Genomic DNA, 19,672 nt, shown 5'->3' on the forward strand with positions numbered 1-19,672 from the left:
TGTTTTTTTGTTGTTGAGTTGCAGGAGTTCCTTGTATATTCTGGATATTAGCCCCTTATCAGAGGCACTGTTTGCAAAAATCTTTTCCCATTTAGTTGGTGGCCTCTTTATTTTGCAGATGGTTTCTTTTGCTGTGCAGAAGCTTTTAAGTTTGATATAGTCAGAATGGCTTATTTTGGTAAAAAGAATATAATAGCAGAAGGAAATAATACCTTAGAATTTTGAAGTTTATGAAACCTATTTATGGATAACATGGCATTTGATTCTTATAATGGTCCTGTAAAAGTGGGAAGGTTAAGAATGATCATTACTCTCATTTCACAGATGAGTATCTTCTTCTTCTTCTTCTTCTTCTTCTTCTTCTTCTTCTTCTTCTTCTTCTTCTTCTTCTTCTTCTTTTTTTTTTAAAGATTTTATTGGGGAAGGGGAACAGGACTTTATTGGGGAACAGTGTGTACTTCCTGGTCTTTTTCCAGGTCAAGTTGTTGTCCTTTCAACCTTAGTTGTGGAGGGTGCAGCTCAGCTCCAGGTCCAGTTGCCTATGTTAGTTGCAGGGGGCACAGCCCACCATCCCTTGTGGGAGTGGAGGAGTTGAACCGGCAACCTTGTGGTTGAGACCCCACTGGCCCATGTGGGAATCGAATCGGCAGCCTTTGGCATTAGGAGCACGGAGCTCCAACTGCCTGAGCCACTGTGCAGGCCCCCACAGAAGAGTATCTTGAGGCTCAGAAAGATGAAGTGATGTAGCCAAATTTAGGCAGCTAGTAAATCTTAAAAGCTAAGCCTCTGATATACTGTGGCACATTTGCCTCTCGTAAATATTCCAGTGCAAGCTTTGCTTTCAGCCAGAGTTTCGCTGTGAACTCTCTTTTCTCCTTCAAAACTTAGAGATCTCATATAAACCTACCTCCTGGTTTAATGTGACTTGGCTCTCCTGGCTGCACTAGTTTTCTTTTAAGTTCTCAAATGTGACTTAACGAGTCCCTCCCTGTTCTTGGCTTTTACTCTGCTCTTGCTGCAGGTCTTGTTCTCATGGCAGCCACACTCTCTCCCCCACCCACCCCTGGAAGTCTGCTGTTTTCTGATACCTACTTGTAGTCTGGTATATAGTAAGTGCTCAATAAATATTTGCTGAATGAAGGAGCTGGGGGCTATTCATGGTGAAGTTGCAGAGCCAAAGAGGAGAGTCCAGGAAGGTGGATGTTCTGGAACCATCCTAAAGAGCTCATAGAAGTGGCTTCGGGTTCGTAGGCGAATGGTCACTAATGCGAGTCCTGGCTCAGGGTGCTTAGCAGCTAGTTAACCCTGGTGAAGGGTCTTGCTATTCTCTATCTGCCTGTGTGCCCTGCCTGGGCCCTGGGTTGTGAGGTGCTGTGGGTGACCAGCTGTAACTCTTCCTGTGGGCTTCACTTCATCTGCAAAATGTGGACGATGCTTTAGATGTTCCCTGACCTTCCTTCCAACCCTAATATTTTCTTATGTTTCTTATTTACCAACTGGAAAATTAAAGGGTGATTATTTTCATGATAGAGCTTTTTCACAGGTTCTTTTAAATAGGGATCCCTCCTGGAACAGTAAAATATGCTATTTGCTAAATGACAAAGTGGGGTTCAGCAGGAGGAAATGGCACATAGAAGTCAATGGTGAATAGATTATACCTGACAAAAATCAGTAAGAAAGATGTCTCCATGAACTGATATTGTAAGTCCAGGAAAGTCGGATGATCACACTTTTGGTAAAGAGAGAGGAAAAGGCAATCATGTTTGTGTATGTGTGGGTCTATATCTATCTATCTATCTATCTATCTATCTATCTATCTATCTATCTATCATCTATCTATCGCCTATGTATGTATGTATGTATGTATGTTCTATCTCTCGAGAGCTCTTGACTCCAGGTAAGGCGATTGTAATGAAATGCAAAGTTTTTTTAGCCTAAGGTCATTCTCCCTGATCTGTAAGATGGGCAGCCTGATTTTAACGGCGGAGTATTAGGTTGGTGCAAAAGTAATTGCGGTTTAAAAGGTTAAAAATAATAGTTCATGAGTTCTGTGGGTGAAGTGTCGAGCAAACACAAAAGTCAAATGAGTAAATGGAGATTCCATTGATGTGGGTGATGTTGGATCTGCCAGCAGTTTCTGGGTGTGGGCCAGGATCGTGTCTCGTGAAGCTGAAGAATGGAAACAGACCAGGGAGAGGCAACAAGTTTTAAAAAGAGGATCGTTTATTAGAGGCAGGAGAAGAGGTTGCATCTCCCGAGCGGGAGGGGGTCTCGAATGGGGGTGCCCTGTGACTGAGGCAAAAGCTTTTACTTTTATACCTTCCCTTGCCTGCTTGGGGAAGGGCAACTGTTTGAAGAAGGGAACTTGTTTGAAGAAGGGAACTGGCACCTTCTAATGAAATTCGCCTGCCAGGTTTGTTCTGCTTGTCAATCCTGAAGGAATTAGCAAAGTAACCTACTCTTATCTGTCAGATCTGCTCCATTTGTCAGGCCAAAATGAATTTTATGATTAACCTCAAGACCTTGTTACATTATGTCCTGGAGCGAAGGAGTGATTTCAAAACCTGGAGTTTTAGGATATGGTTGTCTTTGTTTATTCCACCAGGGACCTCCCTGTCTACCTAGGGACATGCTAGCTCTCCTGTATCACCATGAACAGGGGTTCTGTGCAGGGAGGGAGCTCTTAAACTAGATTTCAGCTCTCCTTCTGAGGTGGAGAGTCCAGGGAGGATAATGAAATTACTAAATATAGTGAGAACACAGTCTTGAAAGGGGACTCAGAGGGGTGATTTGCATACTTAGCATTTAGGTTGTGCAAACGAATGATTGGAGAAAACCTTGTTATTCTTGGACCTCAGGAGTCTGTCTTTGGTTTCCTCAGGCCTGTCTTGTAGTTCAGGGGATTTAGCAGCTGCCTCTTTCCTCACCTCACAGTTGAAGGACAGGATATTTGTTTTAGACTTCACTGTAGAATTTTAAAAATGCTTCTTTGTATTTCACTGCTAGTGAGGTAGAGAAATGAACCAGATTGCCTTATTTGTCCTCCTTGTGCTGTGTTCTGGAAAAAAGCTGTGTATAGGAGCGGTGAGGACTGTATGCTGTGGGTGTCGAAGACATCCCTGAACTTTGGGTTTGACAAATTTGAAAGAGGTAAAGGCAGAAGAAAGATTAGAGATGATATGTGACCCATTCCGTTAAGGGCCTCCATCATTCCTGAATGAGCCTCGATGACTGTACCACGGTTTTAGTGTAAATTTCTTACACCAGTCAGACTGGCAACACTGTTTTATTCTGAAGGGCTCTGTGCTGTGTACTCTTGACAGGTAAGAAATGATTAAATAGCCCCAGTGGGTGCCTGGCACGTAGTAGGCCTCAGTGCATACATAATCATAATTGGTAAGTGAATGCACCAGTAATCAGAACCTTCCTACAGCAAACATTTGTCCTCCCTTCTGGTTATAACAACCCAGAACTTGGGGCTGGGTGGCAGCAGGTTCTTCCCCTCACTCTGAATCATAAGGCAAGTCATTTAACCTCTTTGGAATGCCAGGGCACGTTGGGGGGCTGACAGACAATGAAGACCAAGGTGTGTCAGCCTGGGGGTGGTGATGACTGTTGTGAGCTGGAAGTGGACGCTGGAGCTATCTCCAAGCCTGAGGCCATTTCTCCAGCCAGGGACCAGGAATCAAGGGGCCTGTGGGGATTTTGTGGCTCTGTAGATGCTGCTGATTGCACTTTGAAGGATTGCTTTGCCCAGAGACCCACTCCTCAGTCTCCTCGATGACTCATTCTAGCTGCATATTTGGTTGCATGAAGGATCCAGAAGAGATGAAAGAAGCACTTTCTAAGAGTGGAAGGTCCTAGATATTGGATCAGCACTTGAGAAATATAATGTTCTTTACAGGTCTTAGATAGAGCCTTTTCACAAACAATTGAGATGAAATGCACATAACATAACCATTTTAAAGTGAACGATTCAGTAGCATTTAGCACATTCACAATGTTGTGCCTCCACCGCCCTCTGGCTAGTTCCAACCCATTTCATCTAAAATGAAACCTCTTTCCCATTGAAATTACTCCCCCTCCCCCCACCCCAGGCAAACACTGATCTGCTTTCTGTCTCTATGGATTTGCCTGTTCTGAACATTTCATAGAAATTGTATCATGTGATATGTGACCTTTTTGTGTCTGGCTTCTTTCAATAACAGTGTTTTTGAGGTTTGTCCACATTGTGGCATATATCAACAGATCTTAGAGTTTTAACAATTATCCAAAATACCCAAACATCCCTACCCCCCCCCAAAAAAAAAAAAAAAAGAAAGAAAGAAAGAATGAGTCTTCTAGCTACCATTATTTAAGTCCAAGGTCCTGCCAGGAGGAAGGGGAAGGACTAGATTCATTGCTCCCCAAATAAGCTGCGTTAGAGACATGTGGGACGTGTCTTAGAAATACTGATTCCTGGGCTCCAGTCAGAGGGATTCTGAATCAGTAGGTCTGGGGTGATTCTGTCAGCGGGGTTTGGGAACCCCCTGGGCCAGGTGACCTCTGAGGTGTGATCTTGACTGTTAACCACCAGCCTGTGAGCCTAGCTCACAGAGGCTGAAGCTCCCCCAGACGCTGGTGGTTGTTTATGATGCCATTTCTGTGTACAGAGATTTCTGTGGCATGTGATTTTTCTGTTTGTCTTCTGAGGGGAGGCATTGGGCCCCGTCCCTGCTGCTTTTACAGCTCCAATTAATTGTGTCTCATTTATCAAGCTCCAGCTATACCCTGTGAGCTAGAGATTGGAGAGGGAAAGTTGTTCTCACCCCCAGGGTTGTGGTTATAACTGATTGCACATCAAAGTTATGTTCCTGGAAAAGCCTCCTGCCTCCTCCCAGACGAGCATTTTCTGGGTGCCCTCCCCTGTTTTGGGGACCTGAGTGTGCAAGACTGATGAGAGTGATCTGGGAGCCTGCAGCTGCTCCAGAGGGCTGGTGATGGGGAAAGGCACAGTGGGAAAGGCTAAGGGGAAGTCCCTAGGGATGGACAAGGAATCAAACAAAGCAGAAACCATCCGTAAAATGCAGGGATCCAGCCAAGGTCTGCAGGTATTCTTGGTTGTTGGGGGCTGCCCTGGGTCTCTGTTTCCTGGTCACTTTCTGTGGAGAGCCAGCTTTCACTGTTTCCTCTTTCCTCTTGGGAGAGGGGTGAGAATGGACACAGAGGGGGGATGGAGAGGAGAAAGGTGAGGCTAAAGAGCAGAATGCATGCGTTTGCCTTTAATGAAGTTGTCGGCCTGCTGGCTCCACCATGCTCATTTTCCTGTGGGTGCATGGGTTCCTGTGACTGACTCTGGGCTTCGGCTCTGGGGGGATGGGCACCTGGGCTGCCTTGAGGATCAGCCATGACTCAGCCAGAGGTGGCGGCTCACCAGGGACTTACTCTCATGACCAGGATGTGCCCATCCTGACATCTTGCCAAGTGGAGGAGCTGAACTGTTTGTGTGAGTTGCCTGGTGGCTCCCAGACAATCCATTTCTTGGCAGGGATTTTTTTCTCCCCACTGGGCCACCCTTTTACAGTCTGTTAGGAATAAAAAGGACATTTTATTAATAAAATAAAAGAGTAATATTTTTAAAAGGTGTTCACCAAGCTTACTTTCTAGGCTTCCTTTATGAGAAAGTCCTTGGATGTTCTGCTGCTTGTCTTTTGTGCTGCTCCCACCCCTTCTTCTCTTTTAGGGTTGTTCGCAAGAGCCTTATAAATCTCATGTCCTCTGAGTAGAAAGACTTCATTCAGCAAGCTGTGTTGAGACCTCTTTCCCACTCTGATCACTGATGTCTTTGTTACCTGTTTCAGAGTGTTATTTGATTGTTATCTGACAGAGGGACTGTTTTGAGGTTGTCCAGGTTGAATATTGGTGGGCTTTTTCATCCCAGACCTTTGATGAGCTTGGGTGGTTGTTTTAGGTTTAAAATCCTTTATTGTATCGACATTCACATAAGTTCTCTGTTTATTCCCCTCTGGTGTTAAGGATGAACATGTTTTTGGAGGGGAGAAGACTTTCAGCTTGAATTCCTAGGGCACCTGTTCTAGTTCACTTCTGATCCACAGATGTTTCCAGATTTTTCCCAGAGGCCAGTGCTGGAAGGAGAGAAGGGGAAAGGTGAAAGCCATAGTAAGGTGTTAGTGGCTGGTGGAGGTTCCCTCGGCTGTTTTCTCCCTGTGGCATTCTGGGCTATATCATTCACTTATTTCTGTTTTTCACTTACACTTCTCTATTGATGCCTCGACTTATCTCTCTGGCAATGAGAGGGGACATTTTGGAATTGACATCGTTTCCTAAAAAAATATCAAGGGTCTTTTTCTTTAAATAGTTCTCGTTTCAGATATTTTCCAAAAGAGTTTGGATCCTGCATCCAGTTAGATGCAGGTGCTTGAGACCCAAAGCAGAGAAGTGAAGGATTAGCTCCTTTGTCATTCTGTCTGCCAAGTTTGCGGCACAGGTGTTTACCTTCCCCCTTGTGACATCTGAGAGCATCTGAAGAAGTGGGTGGGGAAAGGAAGAGGTGGAGGGGCATGAAGAGAAATGAAGGAGAAAGGCCCTGAGGGGAGGGGAAGGTTTTTTGCTGCAGAGCCTTGATAGGAAGGCAGCTCAGAGGGCAGATCAGCTAGGACTTATAGTTTGCATTAGATCAAGAGGGAGGGTCGATTGGTAGGTTGGTAGGTGGCGAAATGTGCAGGCTGGGCTGTGCAGAGGCTGCTTACGGTCCAGAAGCTTGATTTCCTTCTATGCATGCCCAAGACAGCAAGGTTGAAGAGGCCAGTAGAATAGACATCTCCCAGACATTGCTCAGCAGGAGGGAGAGCACATGCTTCTGGTTTTCAGGGCCTTTGTCCTGATTCCAAATGTTAACCCCGGCCCTGAGAATGTTTGTTAGTATGGTCCTTGGTTTGGTCTTACACAGAGGGGTGAAACGGATGGCTCAGGTATTCTGAAATGCCAGCCCTTGAACTGTCATCAGTGACCAGTGACATAGGAAAAACAAAAGTAAGGTAGTTTTCCATAAGGTAGAAACTAAAATAAATTTTTATTCTGAGATTGTATCTTTCTTCAGGTTTTGGTGTTAAAATGTCCTTTAGAAAATAATGATGATTGTAGCTGGTGGTCAGATTGCTTAGGAGGGTTAGGTACATAACAGATGAATCCCAGAAGCTCAATGATGTAAATACATCTCCCAATTATCAGAATTTCAAAAAGAGTGGTACTGATTAGCAGAGGGCACTCTCCTCAGGGATGTGGGCTCCTTCTGTCTTATGGTTCTGCTCTCTGGGACTCCAGGGTCTTGCATGCAGCCTGCAGATAGGAAAGAAAACAGAGGACTGTGGGGTTGCTGGGGCTGGCGGCACTGACCCCCTTCTCTCACATTCCACTGTCGGGGCTGAAACTCAGGCCCAGGGCCACACTCCCCCGCCCAGCAGCCTGGGCAGGAGTCTGCTGTGTTCTCAGGAAGCAGAGGAAACAGATTTAGAGAACAGAGGAATCAAGTTCTGACACAGTGGCTGTTTTTGTTAATGTCCTTACCTTGCAAAGTAGAAGTAGCCAACCAACCTTCTGTTGGCCTTCCTAATTTGTTTTCATTTTATTGGTTTATAAAATTCGAAAGCCTGGAAACCACTGCTAGCCATAATCCAAAGGTCATTTCTGTGGAGTCCTAGAAAATACTTCCTTACTTGGGACAACTCAAAACTAAATAAAAGTGCATCATGATGTTTTTCTCTTGTTCTTCCTTGTTATAAGCTAAGGACAAGCAATGTCACCTGGAGGCCAGAAAAAGCACTAGTTTGAACATAGGTTTGAAAGTGTGTGGTCTTTCTGGCTCATGCACTTTTTTGAATGAGGCAGATGTTTCAGTGTTTTGGTTTCAGACCTCAGGAGTGCATGTCCCTTTTACGGAATAAGGATGAGAGTAACCAGAGATTGATTTCACAAAGGACAAAAATAAGCATAGTAATCAGTTATGCCAATAAGAGCCTGAGAAGAAGATTGTTTTGCAATCCTGATATATTTCAAATAGCAGAGGACTAGTGTTTCTTCTTGGGGAAGTTGAGTCTGGTGGAATCTGTAAGGGCCCGGTGCTCCAGATCTAAGCATCTTAGTCTTTTCTGACTGTCAAAGGAGGAGTGAGAGGCTTGCTTTAGAATGTGTATGGCCATCATGTGTTCTAATTCCTGGGTTGGTTTTATCTCTTTCAGGTTAGTCTAAATGATTCACACAACCAGATGGTGGTGCACTGGGCCGGAGAGAAAAGCAATGTGATCGTGGCCTTAGCCCGAGACAGCCTGGCGTTGGCGAGGCCCAAGAGCAGTGATGTAAGTATTGGTGTTTCTCTGGGCACTCTTCTCTGCTGCCAGTATGCCCTTTGGTGATCTACCAGGGTTATCATTCCAGAAAAAACAGTGGGTAATTGGAAAAAGGATGGGATGAATTATATGACACAGAAAATGGTCTGTACAATAATATTAAGTTGGTGCAAAAGTAATTGCAGTGTTTGCAATTGTTTTTAACCTTTTAAACCGCAATTACTTTTGCACCAACCTAATAAATATCCCTTGTTTGCTGACCACAGGGTCGTGCAGTGACTTGCAAACAGACCCATATGATATGTGATTACTTTTGTGAAGTGATAGGGTATGATCCGGACCATTGTATCTGCTCAGCAAAATGCCAGAAGTACGTCCCTGGGCCAAGCTGCGTGTTGGTAGCAGAGCCCGTTGGGATCTCATTGGTCTTTCTGTGTGCTGGTTTCTTCTGACCCCTTACAGTGGGGTGAGTTGTTGAATCGGATTTGCTTATATTCTTTTTTAAAAATATTTTTTAACATTAGTTTCAGGTGTAGAAAACAGCGTTAACTGTTAGACATTTACACCCCTCACAAAGTGATAACCCCTGCCCCCCAATCTCGCTCATAGTCTTAATTTCTACAGTTGGCTTATACAATGTTTAATTGTTTAGGTGCTTTGCAGTCTTGAGACCAAGTGTCACAAATTCAAAAGCCTACAAGAGGCCAAGTGGTAATGGTCAGCAATGAAACTGTCTCCAAGTTTACAACATTCTTTACCTCCACAAAGAATAATAGTCTCTCCCATTTTTCTTAAAGTATATGGCCCTCTGGAACAATATATCGTTTTCCCACTTTTGATAGAGATACAGGTTCAAGAAACCTTCACCTGTATCTTAATTTGAACGTGCTGATTGAGATTTGGTCTCACTGTCTGAGAGACTCTCTGAAGTAGAAAGGACTTTGGTGAACTGAAGAATAAATACTTCTGAGGGGGGCCATTGTTATTGGGTCTCAGCTCTGGAAGCAATGCAGGATGCAGGGCCCAGTGTTGTCAGATTTTCTGATGTTTCAGAAGCTCAGAGATCTGGATTTTTATGTGAAAACTGCTGAGTCTTAGAAGTTGGAAGCTAATGTGCAGTTTTTACAAACAACATGTAAGCCAAGTAAAATATATATGAGGGAACCAGAACTGGCCCTTGTGTCCCAGGTCTTCGGCCTCTGCTCTTGACTTCCCCTTGTGAGGAAGAGGAACAACCACTGCCTTGAGTCAACTTCTGACATGGTGACAGGGTGAGGCTGTGGGCAGAAAAAGATGTGTGGACCTTTGGTGATCTTGCGCTCTGGCCAGAGGAAACCTCTGAATTTGCGAGTACTGTCACATCAGCCTAAGGACACAATTGTAATTCTTGAGTGTAGTTTGGTTTCTGTGAGGTCCCTCTCTGTATCCACTGTCTGAGTTGAATGTGCTCTGGGTTAGGTGACTAGAGGGAGCCCCTAGGCCTGTTTTCTAGTGGGTTGAATTAGGGAAGCCACAGATAGGATGGGCAGAAAAAGAGCTGGCTGTAATTATGCATCGCTTTGCCCAGGGTGGGTGCTGAGCAGTGGCAAGTGGGAAACCACCGTACCTGACAGCTAGTTTGGGTGTCGTGATCTGGAGCAGAGCTAGGCTTGTTTGAGGTGATGACTTTGGCCCATTTATAAATGTGATGAGGGTTTGCAAGCCCAGACGGCAGTGTGTGGATGCCTGTGTATATTCAGCACAGTCACTGCCCATCCCTTTTTGAGCACAGGGGATGGTCTGTGCCCTACGATGTTAAGAAAATCCTCCTTAGAGTTTTTATGCATTTTTAAAAATTAGTTCTCCATATAATATTTCTTTTGTGTGAGATTGATAAAGATATTAACCATTGTTTTATGGTTTGGCTGGACAAACAGGAGGCTAAAGATATTAAGTAACTTGCAGGAGGTCACTAAGCATGTCTGTGGGAGAGTTGGGGCCAATGAGAATTAAGATCCAATCACAGACCCAGCATGTGAGGATGTAGGGTTAATAGGGTGACTAACTCACCTGGGTTTCAGCACTGGTAGTCCCACATACTGGGACCACCCTCAGTTCTGGACGAACCAGGATGATTGGTCACCGCGGTATTGCCAGTCTACCCAGACTCAGTTCTCCCTCTGTCCAAATACTTGGGTGTATCTACTAAGAATCCATTGAACATTTGATGTGACACACTATTCTGGGATGAAGTATATGATAAGATTAAATGGAAACTTAATGCTTGGAGATAATAAGGTTGGCAGAGATTTCCCCCATGTATACAAACTACATTAAAGAATTAGCAGATGAAACTTAGATGTTCTGATGTGAAAAGTTAGTGCAAAAATAAATTATGACTCCGAGGCAGGAGTTGGTGGTGCCAGAGTAGTAACGATCCAATTTTTCTTTAAAGAAGACTGGATCGTACCTCCCCGTCAGCAGGCCAGAAGGGAAACAACCTATACAAATAAGGAGCTATGAGTGTTGGAAAATGGCCAAGTGATTGCATATTCAGTATCTGAAAAAGGGATGGACCTGGAAGCTTTAATAGTAACCTGGTTTGCTATTAAACCAGAAAAAAATGAATAGTGTCCTGATGAACTTGTAGCCAGTGTGATTCCATGAAGAACAGCTCCTGCTGTACCCCTTTTTCTGGTAGATGTAAGGAAACAATATTTATTTATCTTTACCTTTCCTGCCTCTTTGTTTCTGCCCTGTCCTATTTTGCCAAGTACTCAGGTGCAACATAATTGGCCGAAGAGCTCTCCAGAGACAGTGTTCACCCAGGATCAGAGTCAACAGGGGATGTATCTGGAATCGTAGGAATCACTACTCTTGTACCCAGAGTGGCGTGGCATTATGCTTGGTGCCCCTAGACTTGCCTGGGAAGCAGAGCCAGTACAGGAAGTCCTTACTTAACCTTGTGATAGGTTTTGTGACTTTCAGTGAAATGTGTAATGAAACCAATTTTAGAACAGGCTGATTGATATAAACAAGAGTTAAGTTCCCAGGGTATCTCATCAACATTATAATGAAACAGTGTTGAAGGAAATGACATTATCTGAAGACTTGCTCTACTTGCTAACACGGCAGAACTAGGTAGGTAGCTCCCGTGGGGACCTGGTGTCTAGCTGAGTCATGAAGGTTAATGATTCTGAAATCTGGAATGCCTGGGTTTGAGTCCTGGCTCTACCATTCATTAAGTTTGGCCTTGGGCCAAGTCATTAACCTCTTGGTTTTCTCATCTGTCAATGACACAGTACTTGTAAAAAACCTTGCTTCCTGAAGTATGGCCTGTGGGTGAGCAACTATGGGTATTTTCCGGGAGCTAGTCAGAAATGCTGAATCCTGGGTCTCACCCCAGACTTCCTGAATCAGAATCTGGTTTTGACCGGTGACCTGCTGGGTGATTTGTAGGCATTTTACAGTTCGAGAAGCCCTGGCGTAAAATACTTAGAGCAGTGCCAGATAGGGAATGTTTTTTGTACATTTTAACTCTCCTTCCCCCACCCCTTTCTCTTTTCCTCCCCTTCCTCCCCTCTTCTCCTCTGCGTCTTCCTCCCTCCTCATTATTATTATGTGAAGTACGGGGAGATAATTTAAAACCATTCACTCCAAAGGACTATCTTTATAGGAGAGACAGTGATCTAGCTAGCAACCTTGGGCAGTTTAGAAACTCTTCCCCCTTTTATTCGGTTCTTTCCTATCCTAGGGAGGGCACAGAGAACTAAAGAATGCAGAAGCCTGCGTCTGGATGAAAAACAAACTGGAAGCACAAGATAATAAAGTACATGGTGCCTGCCTAGACCCACCTGCAGATCCTGGTGGGCAGTGAGTGAGTGAGCAGCCCAGTGCTGCCACAAAGAAAGGACAGACAAGCCTGGACGTACCAGTGGGGGTGCAGTGTGGAGCCCATGAGGCCGTCAGCCCCCTTGGCGTTACCTGAACACTGGCAGAGACCTTTTCTGGGCTTTTCACTGTGGAGGAAAGTGGAGAGCTGCACGCAGCCCTCAGCTTGATCTTCACCCTTTGGAACTCAGGGTCTGTGTCAATCAAATACGTAGAAATAGAATTGAGGATAGGATAAAAATATCATGTTGGAATTGTTCAACCTGGAGAATGGAGGGAAGGTTAATGTGCAGTTGGAGAGCGCCTTTAGTATAGGATGGGCCCTTACATACTTACTGTTAATTTCTATTAGGCATAAGACCCAAAGAGATGGGTTTTGTTTACAGGTGAAAATTAAGGAAGAGCTTTTTGTAGTGAGGGTTGTTGGACCTCTAGTTGTGAAATGGCAGAGGAATGGTTGAGAATCTCGGACAGGCTCTCTGTACTTTGTTAAAGTCGGTCTTTTCTGCTTGCTGTCCTGCATTCCTTCCACTGCCTGGCCTGTAGGTTTGGTGTACGACTTTCCTCTGCAACAGAGAATCATAAGTATGTGGAAGAGGACGTTATTCTAGAGAGTTAACTTGAAAGAGTAGAAAGACAACTGGACTTGGAATTAGAGGAACCAGATCATAGTCTGGTCACTTACTAGCAGTATGACCTTGGGCTAGTCATTACCTTGTCTGAGTCTTAGTTTTGTTATCCTTTAAATTATTCACTCAGTCACTTACTGATTCATTCATTTTATTCTCTTTTATTCATTTATGAGACATTCACTTGCTCACTCTATGTTTTGTAATGATATTTATTGATTCCAGAAATTCTTACTGAGTACCTGCTGTGTTCCAGGTACACTGAAGGTAAATGGTGAGAATAGCTCATAAACTTCTTAAAGATGAAGAGAGGTAATGTATGTAAAACAGTATTGCATGCTGAAAAACATCGCCCTATGTGAACTTATGATCACATTTGTGCCTCTGAGGAGGTAACTCCTAATGGATTATCGATTTGTAGGGCGCTGGAGCTGGAGGGTCCTGAGTTCCTTTCTGGAGAAGCCATTTGTTTGCTGTATGAGGGGACCCCTAATGTCCATTCTGGGTCAGGAGAATGGAAGCGAGAAAGTGCCACTCTGTCTTTTTACCCACTCAGATTATCTGTGCACTCTCAGCCTGCTGAATTTCTGAAGCTGCTCTTGTGACAGCCCCTTACTGTGTGTTTGGGAGCTGGGAACACACGCTGTCTTTACGCCTGTTGTGTTTGTGATAGGGTTTCTTCCACTGTGACTTAGGTATTGGTGCTCTCTGTTCTCTTGTGACCTTGACATCTAATGAATATTAATGACCTATGTGTGCGCTCAGTTCCCTTGGTACATACCTTGTGCAGTTCATTGTTTACATGGGCATTATTTACAAACATTTATATGTTTCACTATGTCTAAAGGCCACATCGCATGTCTGGTGCCTGGCGCAGTACTTGGCTCAGGTAAAACCCTCAAAACATGTTTGCTGTTAAATCAGTGGGCAGTGGAGGCAATACACTTTCTGGAATTAGTCTGGTAGTTCCCATTCTTCTTGGAATCCATCTGTCATTTTTTCTTTAATACTTACCCCAATTCTGTTATTATTAATATTATATTCATCTATCAGACTTGTTCTTAACCCACTGATTATACTAATTATATTTCATGTCACACATGAAATAAACTCTAGGTACAAAATATCGGACAACTTCCATTCTGTCCATTACCTGAGGTGCAATAGCGTTTGGATTTTTGTCTTTGGAGGCAGGCAGCCTGGGTCGAAATCCCAGGCTGCCACTTACTTTCAGTGTTACTCTGTCAGGTAACTAATCTCATAAGCCCTGTTGTCATCTCTGAAAATGATTTTCGTAATTGCATTTGCCACGTAGGGCTTTGGTAAGAGCTACCTGAGTTCCTGTATTTGAAGCCATTGGTACAGTATCTGGCACCTGGTAAGCACTCAGTGAATGACAGTCCTTCTGAGGTTTTATTACTGTGGTTGCTGGACAGCTGGAAACCCAGAAGCAGGAAAGAGGTAAAGGACTGTTGGCACGTGCATGGGTCCCGCTGCCGTTCTGAATGCGTAGTCTCCCCAGGACAGAATCGGAACACAGGAGTGCTGGGGAAGAGGTTTTGGTGCTCATGTGTTTGACCTCAGTGCTTATGAACCTCTTAGCACCCGCCCCCCCGCCCCCCCCCCCCCCCCCCAATCTCTTGGGCTACTCTGTGGAGACTCATGAGGGTTTTCATTTTTATCTTCTGGAATGCTATGTGAATAGAACTTCCCAGCAGAGGAATGGGAAATTAGATTTACTTCTGAGGACATTTCAACAGATGGCAAAACAAATTCTCAGTCCCTTCCCCTCAGACATCACCATTCTCTCTGCCTCTGGATGTAATTTGTTAAACACTTCACTGAGCCATGGGGAGGAGGTTATCATTGTTTTCATCTGTGTGTCCCCCCTCCAGGGAGTTTTCTTGGCCTCAGGAAAGAGGCCATGTATAACAGGCAGCAGTGGCTTCAGAGCTCCCACATGCCTGGGGCCAGACACAGAGGGGCCCGGCTTCTCCTTGTGGGTTACCTTTTCATATCCAGGGACCTATTGGGAACCATGTTTGAAAGTGAGAGATCTTTCTGCCACATTTCTCACCGACTCTTTTCTTTTTTCCCCCCTCCTCCATATTCTAGGTGTACGTGTCTTACGACTATGGAAAATCATTCCAGAAGATTTCAGGAAAGTTAAACTTTGGTGTGGGAAATGACAGTGACGCTGTGATCGCCCAGTTCTACCACAGTCCTGCGGACAACAAGCGTGTAAGGAAGCAGCTGTCCCCTATTGTGACTTCATGGGGCTGTAATTTGGGAAGATGGTTGTGCTCAGGGGGGCTGGGAGATGGAGCTCTTGGTTATCTTTGCAGCATGATTGGCAGCCAGGGACTGTTTTTCTGCTATCCTGGGAGCTTGTGACAGAATACAGGGTGGAACCATACAGAATCAAGCAGGCTAGGTACTGTCCAGGCAGAATTTGTAGACAAACAATAGCAGGTATAAGCACAGAAAATCTGCCAACTAATAAATTGCTTGACTCATAGATGGCAAAAATGTCACCCCGTCCCCTGGGACTTACCTTACTGTTCAATCTAGGTCTTCCAGAGCGGCCGCTGAACTCTTGGTTTCACTGGCATCACCGGTGCTTGTGCGTGTGTGCACATGTGTGTGCGTGCGTGTGTATTTGTGCACCACCCTCCCTCCTACCTATACAGTAAAGAAAAGGAAACCAAGGCAGCAGATCCTGCTGTGCCTCCTGATTTGTTTTCCCAAGTGCTGGCCTGAGGCTTATTTCTGCAGGAGAACCCCACAGGAGGAAGCATTGATTTGAGGTTGCCCTGGGCTGAAAGGGAGGCAGGGTTAGATGGGGGGGGGGGGGCAATGCAATCAGCCCCCTGCAAGGCTTTCCTGCCTGTGAGAGAGCTCTAGCTCTAGTGGGAGAGTTGTATTTGATCGCTTTCTTCCCCACTCTCCTGATCCCTAACTCATTTCCAGGGTGGAATGGCTGCTTCTAAGGATGCTGGAAACTCCTTAGTAGCAAAAACTTTCTGCAGTAAGGGTAGCTGCTGCCTCCTGCTCATCCAGAAAGGGACAAGAGAGGGAGAGCCACAGGTATCCCCCCAGTGCTGGCTTCTCTGGTTGCCTGTGGTCTGTTAGCAGAGGTTATATTCAAAATATTTAGCCACTGGAATGGCACTGACAAATCAGAACAGTCTCTGTCTGGAGGAGCTGGGTTCTGAAGGCCACCCTGCTTGGCAAGGTATTAACCTTTTAGTTGCTGGATTTGGGGGAGGTCCTGGGGGAAGGGGCCAGGCCACTAGGGCTTTCTGAGGGGTCACTCATGGATTTCAGGGAAGTGGGGTACAGAAACAATTTTTTTTTTTTTAAACACCTGGAAGAATCATTCCTGGTACATGCTGGTTAAATGTCAGCCCTGCCTCGCGCTCTCAAAGTGGAACAGCAATTAGGAACAAACTCCCCTCTTTCCTAACTCCAGGTAACAGAACAATTTTTTCCCCCCTGTGATGAAAACCCAGGACAAGGTATTGAGGGGAATTGGTTCTGTAGACAAGACTGTTGGCCCTCTGTTTCCCTCTCCCTCCCCACTGGGCCAGGCAGGCCTGGCACTTGGAACTCACAAGTACCTCTTGTGAGGTGAGGAACCCTGCCCCAGGGTCCAGCTGTCTGGCTGTACCTCATCTCCTGGTGGATAGATTTGTGTGCCCCTGCCTTTCAGGAGTCAGATAGCACTCGGATTATTCACTTTGTCCACTTGTACCTATCTATTATTATTATCATCATTATTTTTAAACATTGTTCCAGAGCTAACACTTGCTTAAGTCGTGGCCTTGAACCAACCACCCTGTTGTCTGTCTGGAATCTTCATTTTCAGCTCCACCTGTCCCTCCTGCACCTCCGGTCATAGGACACAGATGTCTGTCAGTGGGGTTCATCTTCCTTCCTGTTTGATATAGGTTGTGGTGAGCAGCTGCTAAGCGCATGTATCTGAATAGTCAGAAGACAGGAAATATGCTGTTACGGGCTTTTAGGGGGAGGTTTTGTACAGGGAGAGGGTAAGGGGCTTTTTGAGCATTAGATCTGGAGAAGGAGCAGGGCAGGGGTCATGATGCTGGGGCAAGAAATAGAGAGAAACCGGGGGATGATTGTAGTGAAGGAGTCTTAGGTTCTGTGAGGTGAGATGGGAGCAGTATGCCTGCAGCCCAGGTGCCATCTACCTTGAAGAGCGGTGCATGTCAGATTTCTTACGGTTGAGTTGGATGTGCTCTGGAGTTGGTGGAGAGAGTAAAGAGGGGTTGCGTTCTTGGAGAACTTAGTGACAGTAGGACCTCAGCCTGGAGCAGGCTGAGTGAACTTAGGAACGGAGCTTTCTCTGCTGAGTTTCTAATTCCCCAGAGAAGGCTGAAATGGTAACTCTTATTGTGCCGATTACTTTTGTTACATTTGCCTTTGTCCCTTGGAACAGTTTGCTCCACCAGATCTGTCACTTTGTGAGAAAAATCACGTGAGGCTGGGTGCCTTGCTACCAACACCAAGGTACTTGGCATGGGGAGAGCACTTGTATAAAATGTTAGGTGGGCTGTCAAAGAACCTGATTGGAAATGGTTGAAATGACTGTTAGCATCTGCTCTGAAAGGTTATGATGCCATGGACGGGCCATGTGGAAGTCTGAGAGTTGTGAGCCTGTGGAAGGGAAGGAAGGTGCTGGGTTGGCAACTTGCTCTGGTCTGGTAGCTTTGCCTCATGATGATGATGGAACGGTTGTGGGTCATGTGAGTGTGGGGGTCTATTTTTTTCAGTAGCCTGCAGGCCCACTTCCTTTTTCTCCATCCCGTGTGCTGTCTGCTGAACCGGTGTGAGTGTGCAGCTCTAGCCACATGGCAGTCCACTAGCCTCATAGCACACCCGAGATCAGTCAGGCAGTATATAAATATATTTGGGCTTGTTTAGAAAAGGTCACTGAATGTGCAGTTAGGCTTCATGACCTCAGCAGAAGTGAGAGCTGGTCCTGCCTTTATCCAGGCAGAGGTTGGTCCTATGTAAAATGGTAAAACAGCTCTCTCTCTCTCCCTGGGTTCCCACCTTCCAGAGATATGTTCCTTCATTGTCTCTCTGCCCTTCCTCCTTGCATTGTGCTTGTGGTTTCTGGACTCAAAACTGGAGAGCGTCTCTTACGCTCACATGGAGGGAAATTCTGTTGCCTATTTTGTTTTCTTTCCAGAGGTATTTGTATTTTAAGAGAAACATAGCTTTAAGCTAATGGATGAAGTTCCTCTGGAATATTATGTGTTTGCAAATGGGGGTGGAGATCTCGGGTATGTGAGGACACTCCTGACATTGCACAGTTTAGAAAGCATCTAATACATCAGCTCTGCTGGCAAATCTGTGGGGTTCACCTTGAGTAGACCTGGCAGCCAGGCAAGTATAGGGACTTAAAAGCAGAGTAGGATATTCTCTGCCTTCCTAATATGTGCCTGTGTGACATGATTACATAACAGCACGAAGCAGCACATGCCTGAGTGATGAATGGAACCTGCGGCCAATTAGAGCGGGGTGAATTGCATGATAAGGAAAGGCTCCATGGGGTGTTTAGGATTCGAAACGGGCTTCAAGCATGGGCATGATTTCAGCAGCTAGAGCGAGTTGGTGGGGGCCCCCCCAAGGAGCAGAAAGGCGTGGGCAGAGACTTCAGGTGATTTCTGTGCAGGTAATGAGATCCGCTTCTCAGGGGTAGAGGGTTTGCACTGAGGTCCTTCCTGATATCAGTCAGGCCCCTGTCTGAAGATGGAAGAGTTTGCTTTTTGCCTTGTGGGTAGTAGGGAGCCGGAAGAATCTTTGAGTAGGGGAGTTACTGTGAATAATGTCTCTTAGGGAAACATGTCTACTGGAAATATGCAGGATGGACTGAAGGGAAGATTAGAGAAGAGTCAGAAAGGGAACTGTTGTGGTATCACAGGCACAGAGTTGCCTAGTCACTCAACCAAACCTAATATCACCCTCTTAAGTATTTCACATCCTACTGGGTCCTAGAAGACATGAGGATGAATAAAACCCAGTGCCTAGTCCCAGTTTTGCTTATAGTCTCTAGTAGGGTCATGAGCCACGCTATAGTAGCACTAGGAATAAAAAAGAAGGCACAGATTGTGAAAAATGTTGTAAAGAAAAACATAACAGGGTAGGTGGCTGATGAAAGTGAGGGCCAAAGGAAGGCAGTGGAGTAAACACCCAACTCTGATTTTGTGTAGTGGGCTGGGAGAAGATGTAGTGTGGGGAGAACTTGTGACATGGGGAGGGACAGTTGGTTTTGGTGGGGAGGTGTTGAATAATTGTTTTGGACAGAGTGAAATATCTTGGCACATCAGAGTGGAAATGCTGAGAAGATAAAGAAGGTAATGACACGAGAATCTCAATGAGAAGTCAGGATTAGACTGTAGATTTGAAAGTCAGGGAGTGCTTGTTCTCGGAAGCAGTAGTTAAAGCTGTGTGGAAGGATAAACCAAGTTAGTCGCCAAGGATGAAAGAGGGATGAGGTCATGTAAGGGTAGGGAGTGGACCAAGACAAAGGAGCCAGCAAGAGAGTCAAGGACAGGGGCGGCCGGATGGCTCAGGTGGTTAGAGTGTGAGCTCTGAACAACAGGGCTGCTGGTTCGATTCCCACCTGGGTCAGTGAGCTGGGCCCTCCACAACTAGATTGAAGACAACGAGCTGCTGCTGAACTTCTGGAGGGGCAGCCGGATAGCTCAAATGGTTCGAGCATGGGCTCTCAACTGCAAGGTTGCTGGTTCAATTCCCGCATGGGATGGTGGGCAGCACTGCCTGCAACTAAAGATTGAA

General features: G+C 45.5%; 1 protein-coding gene across 3 annotated transcripts in view; it reads left to right on the forward strand.

Annotated features, from left to right (window-relative positions):
* SORL1 (sortilin related receptor 1) overlaps positions 1 to 19,672 on the forward strand; it is a 162,058-nt gene that overhangs the window by 11,792 nt on the left and 130,594 nt on the right. For all 3 annotated transcript variants that reach the window (XM_019717776.3, XM_088800793.1, XM_074321522.2), the window contains exons 2-3: positions 8,238 to 8,354; positions 14,960 to 15,085. In XM_019717776.3, coding sequence (XP_019573335.3) covers positions 8,238 to 8,354; positions 14,960 to 15,085 — 243 coding nt within the window. The remainder of the gene's footprint in view (positions 1 to 8,237; positions 8,355 to 14,959; positions 15,086 to 19,672) is intronic.

Source organism: Rhinolophus sinicus, chromosome 9, assembly GCF_057876585.1.
Source record: "Rhinolophus sinicus isolate RSI-liver-muscle chromosome 9, RSI-T2T, whole genome shotgun sequence".
NCBI classification, from domain to species: domain Eukaryota; kingdom Metazoa; phylum Chordata; class Mammalia; order Chiroptera; family Rhinolophidae; genus Rhinolophus; species Rhinolophus sinicus.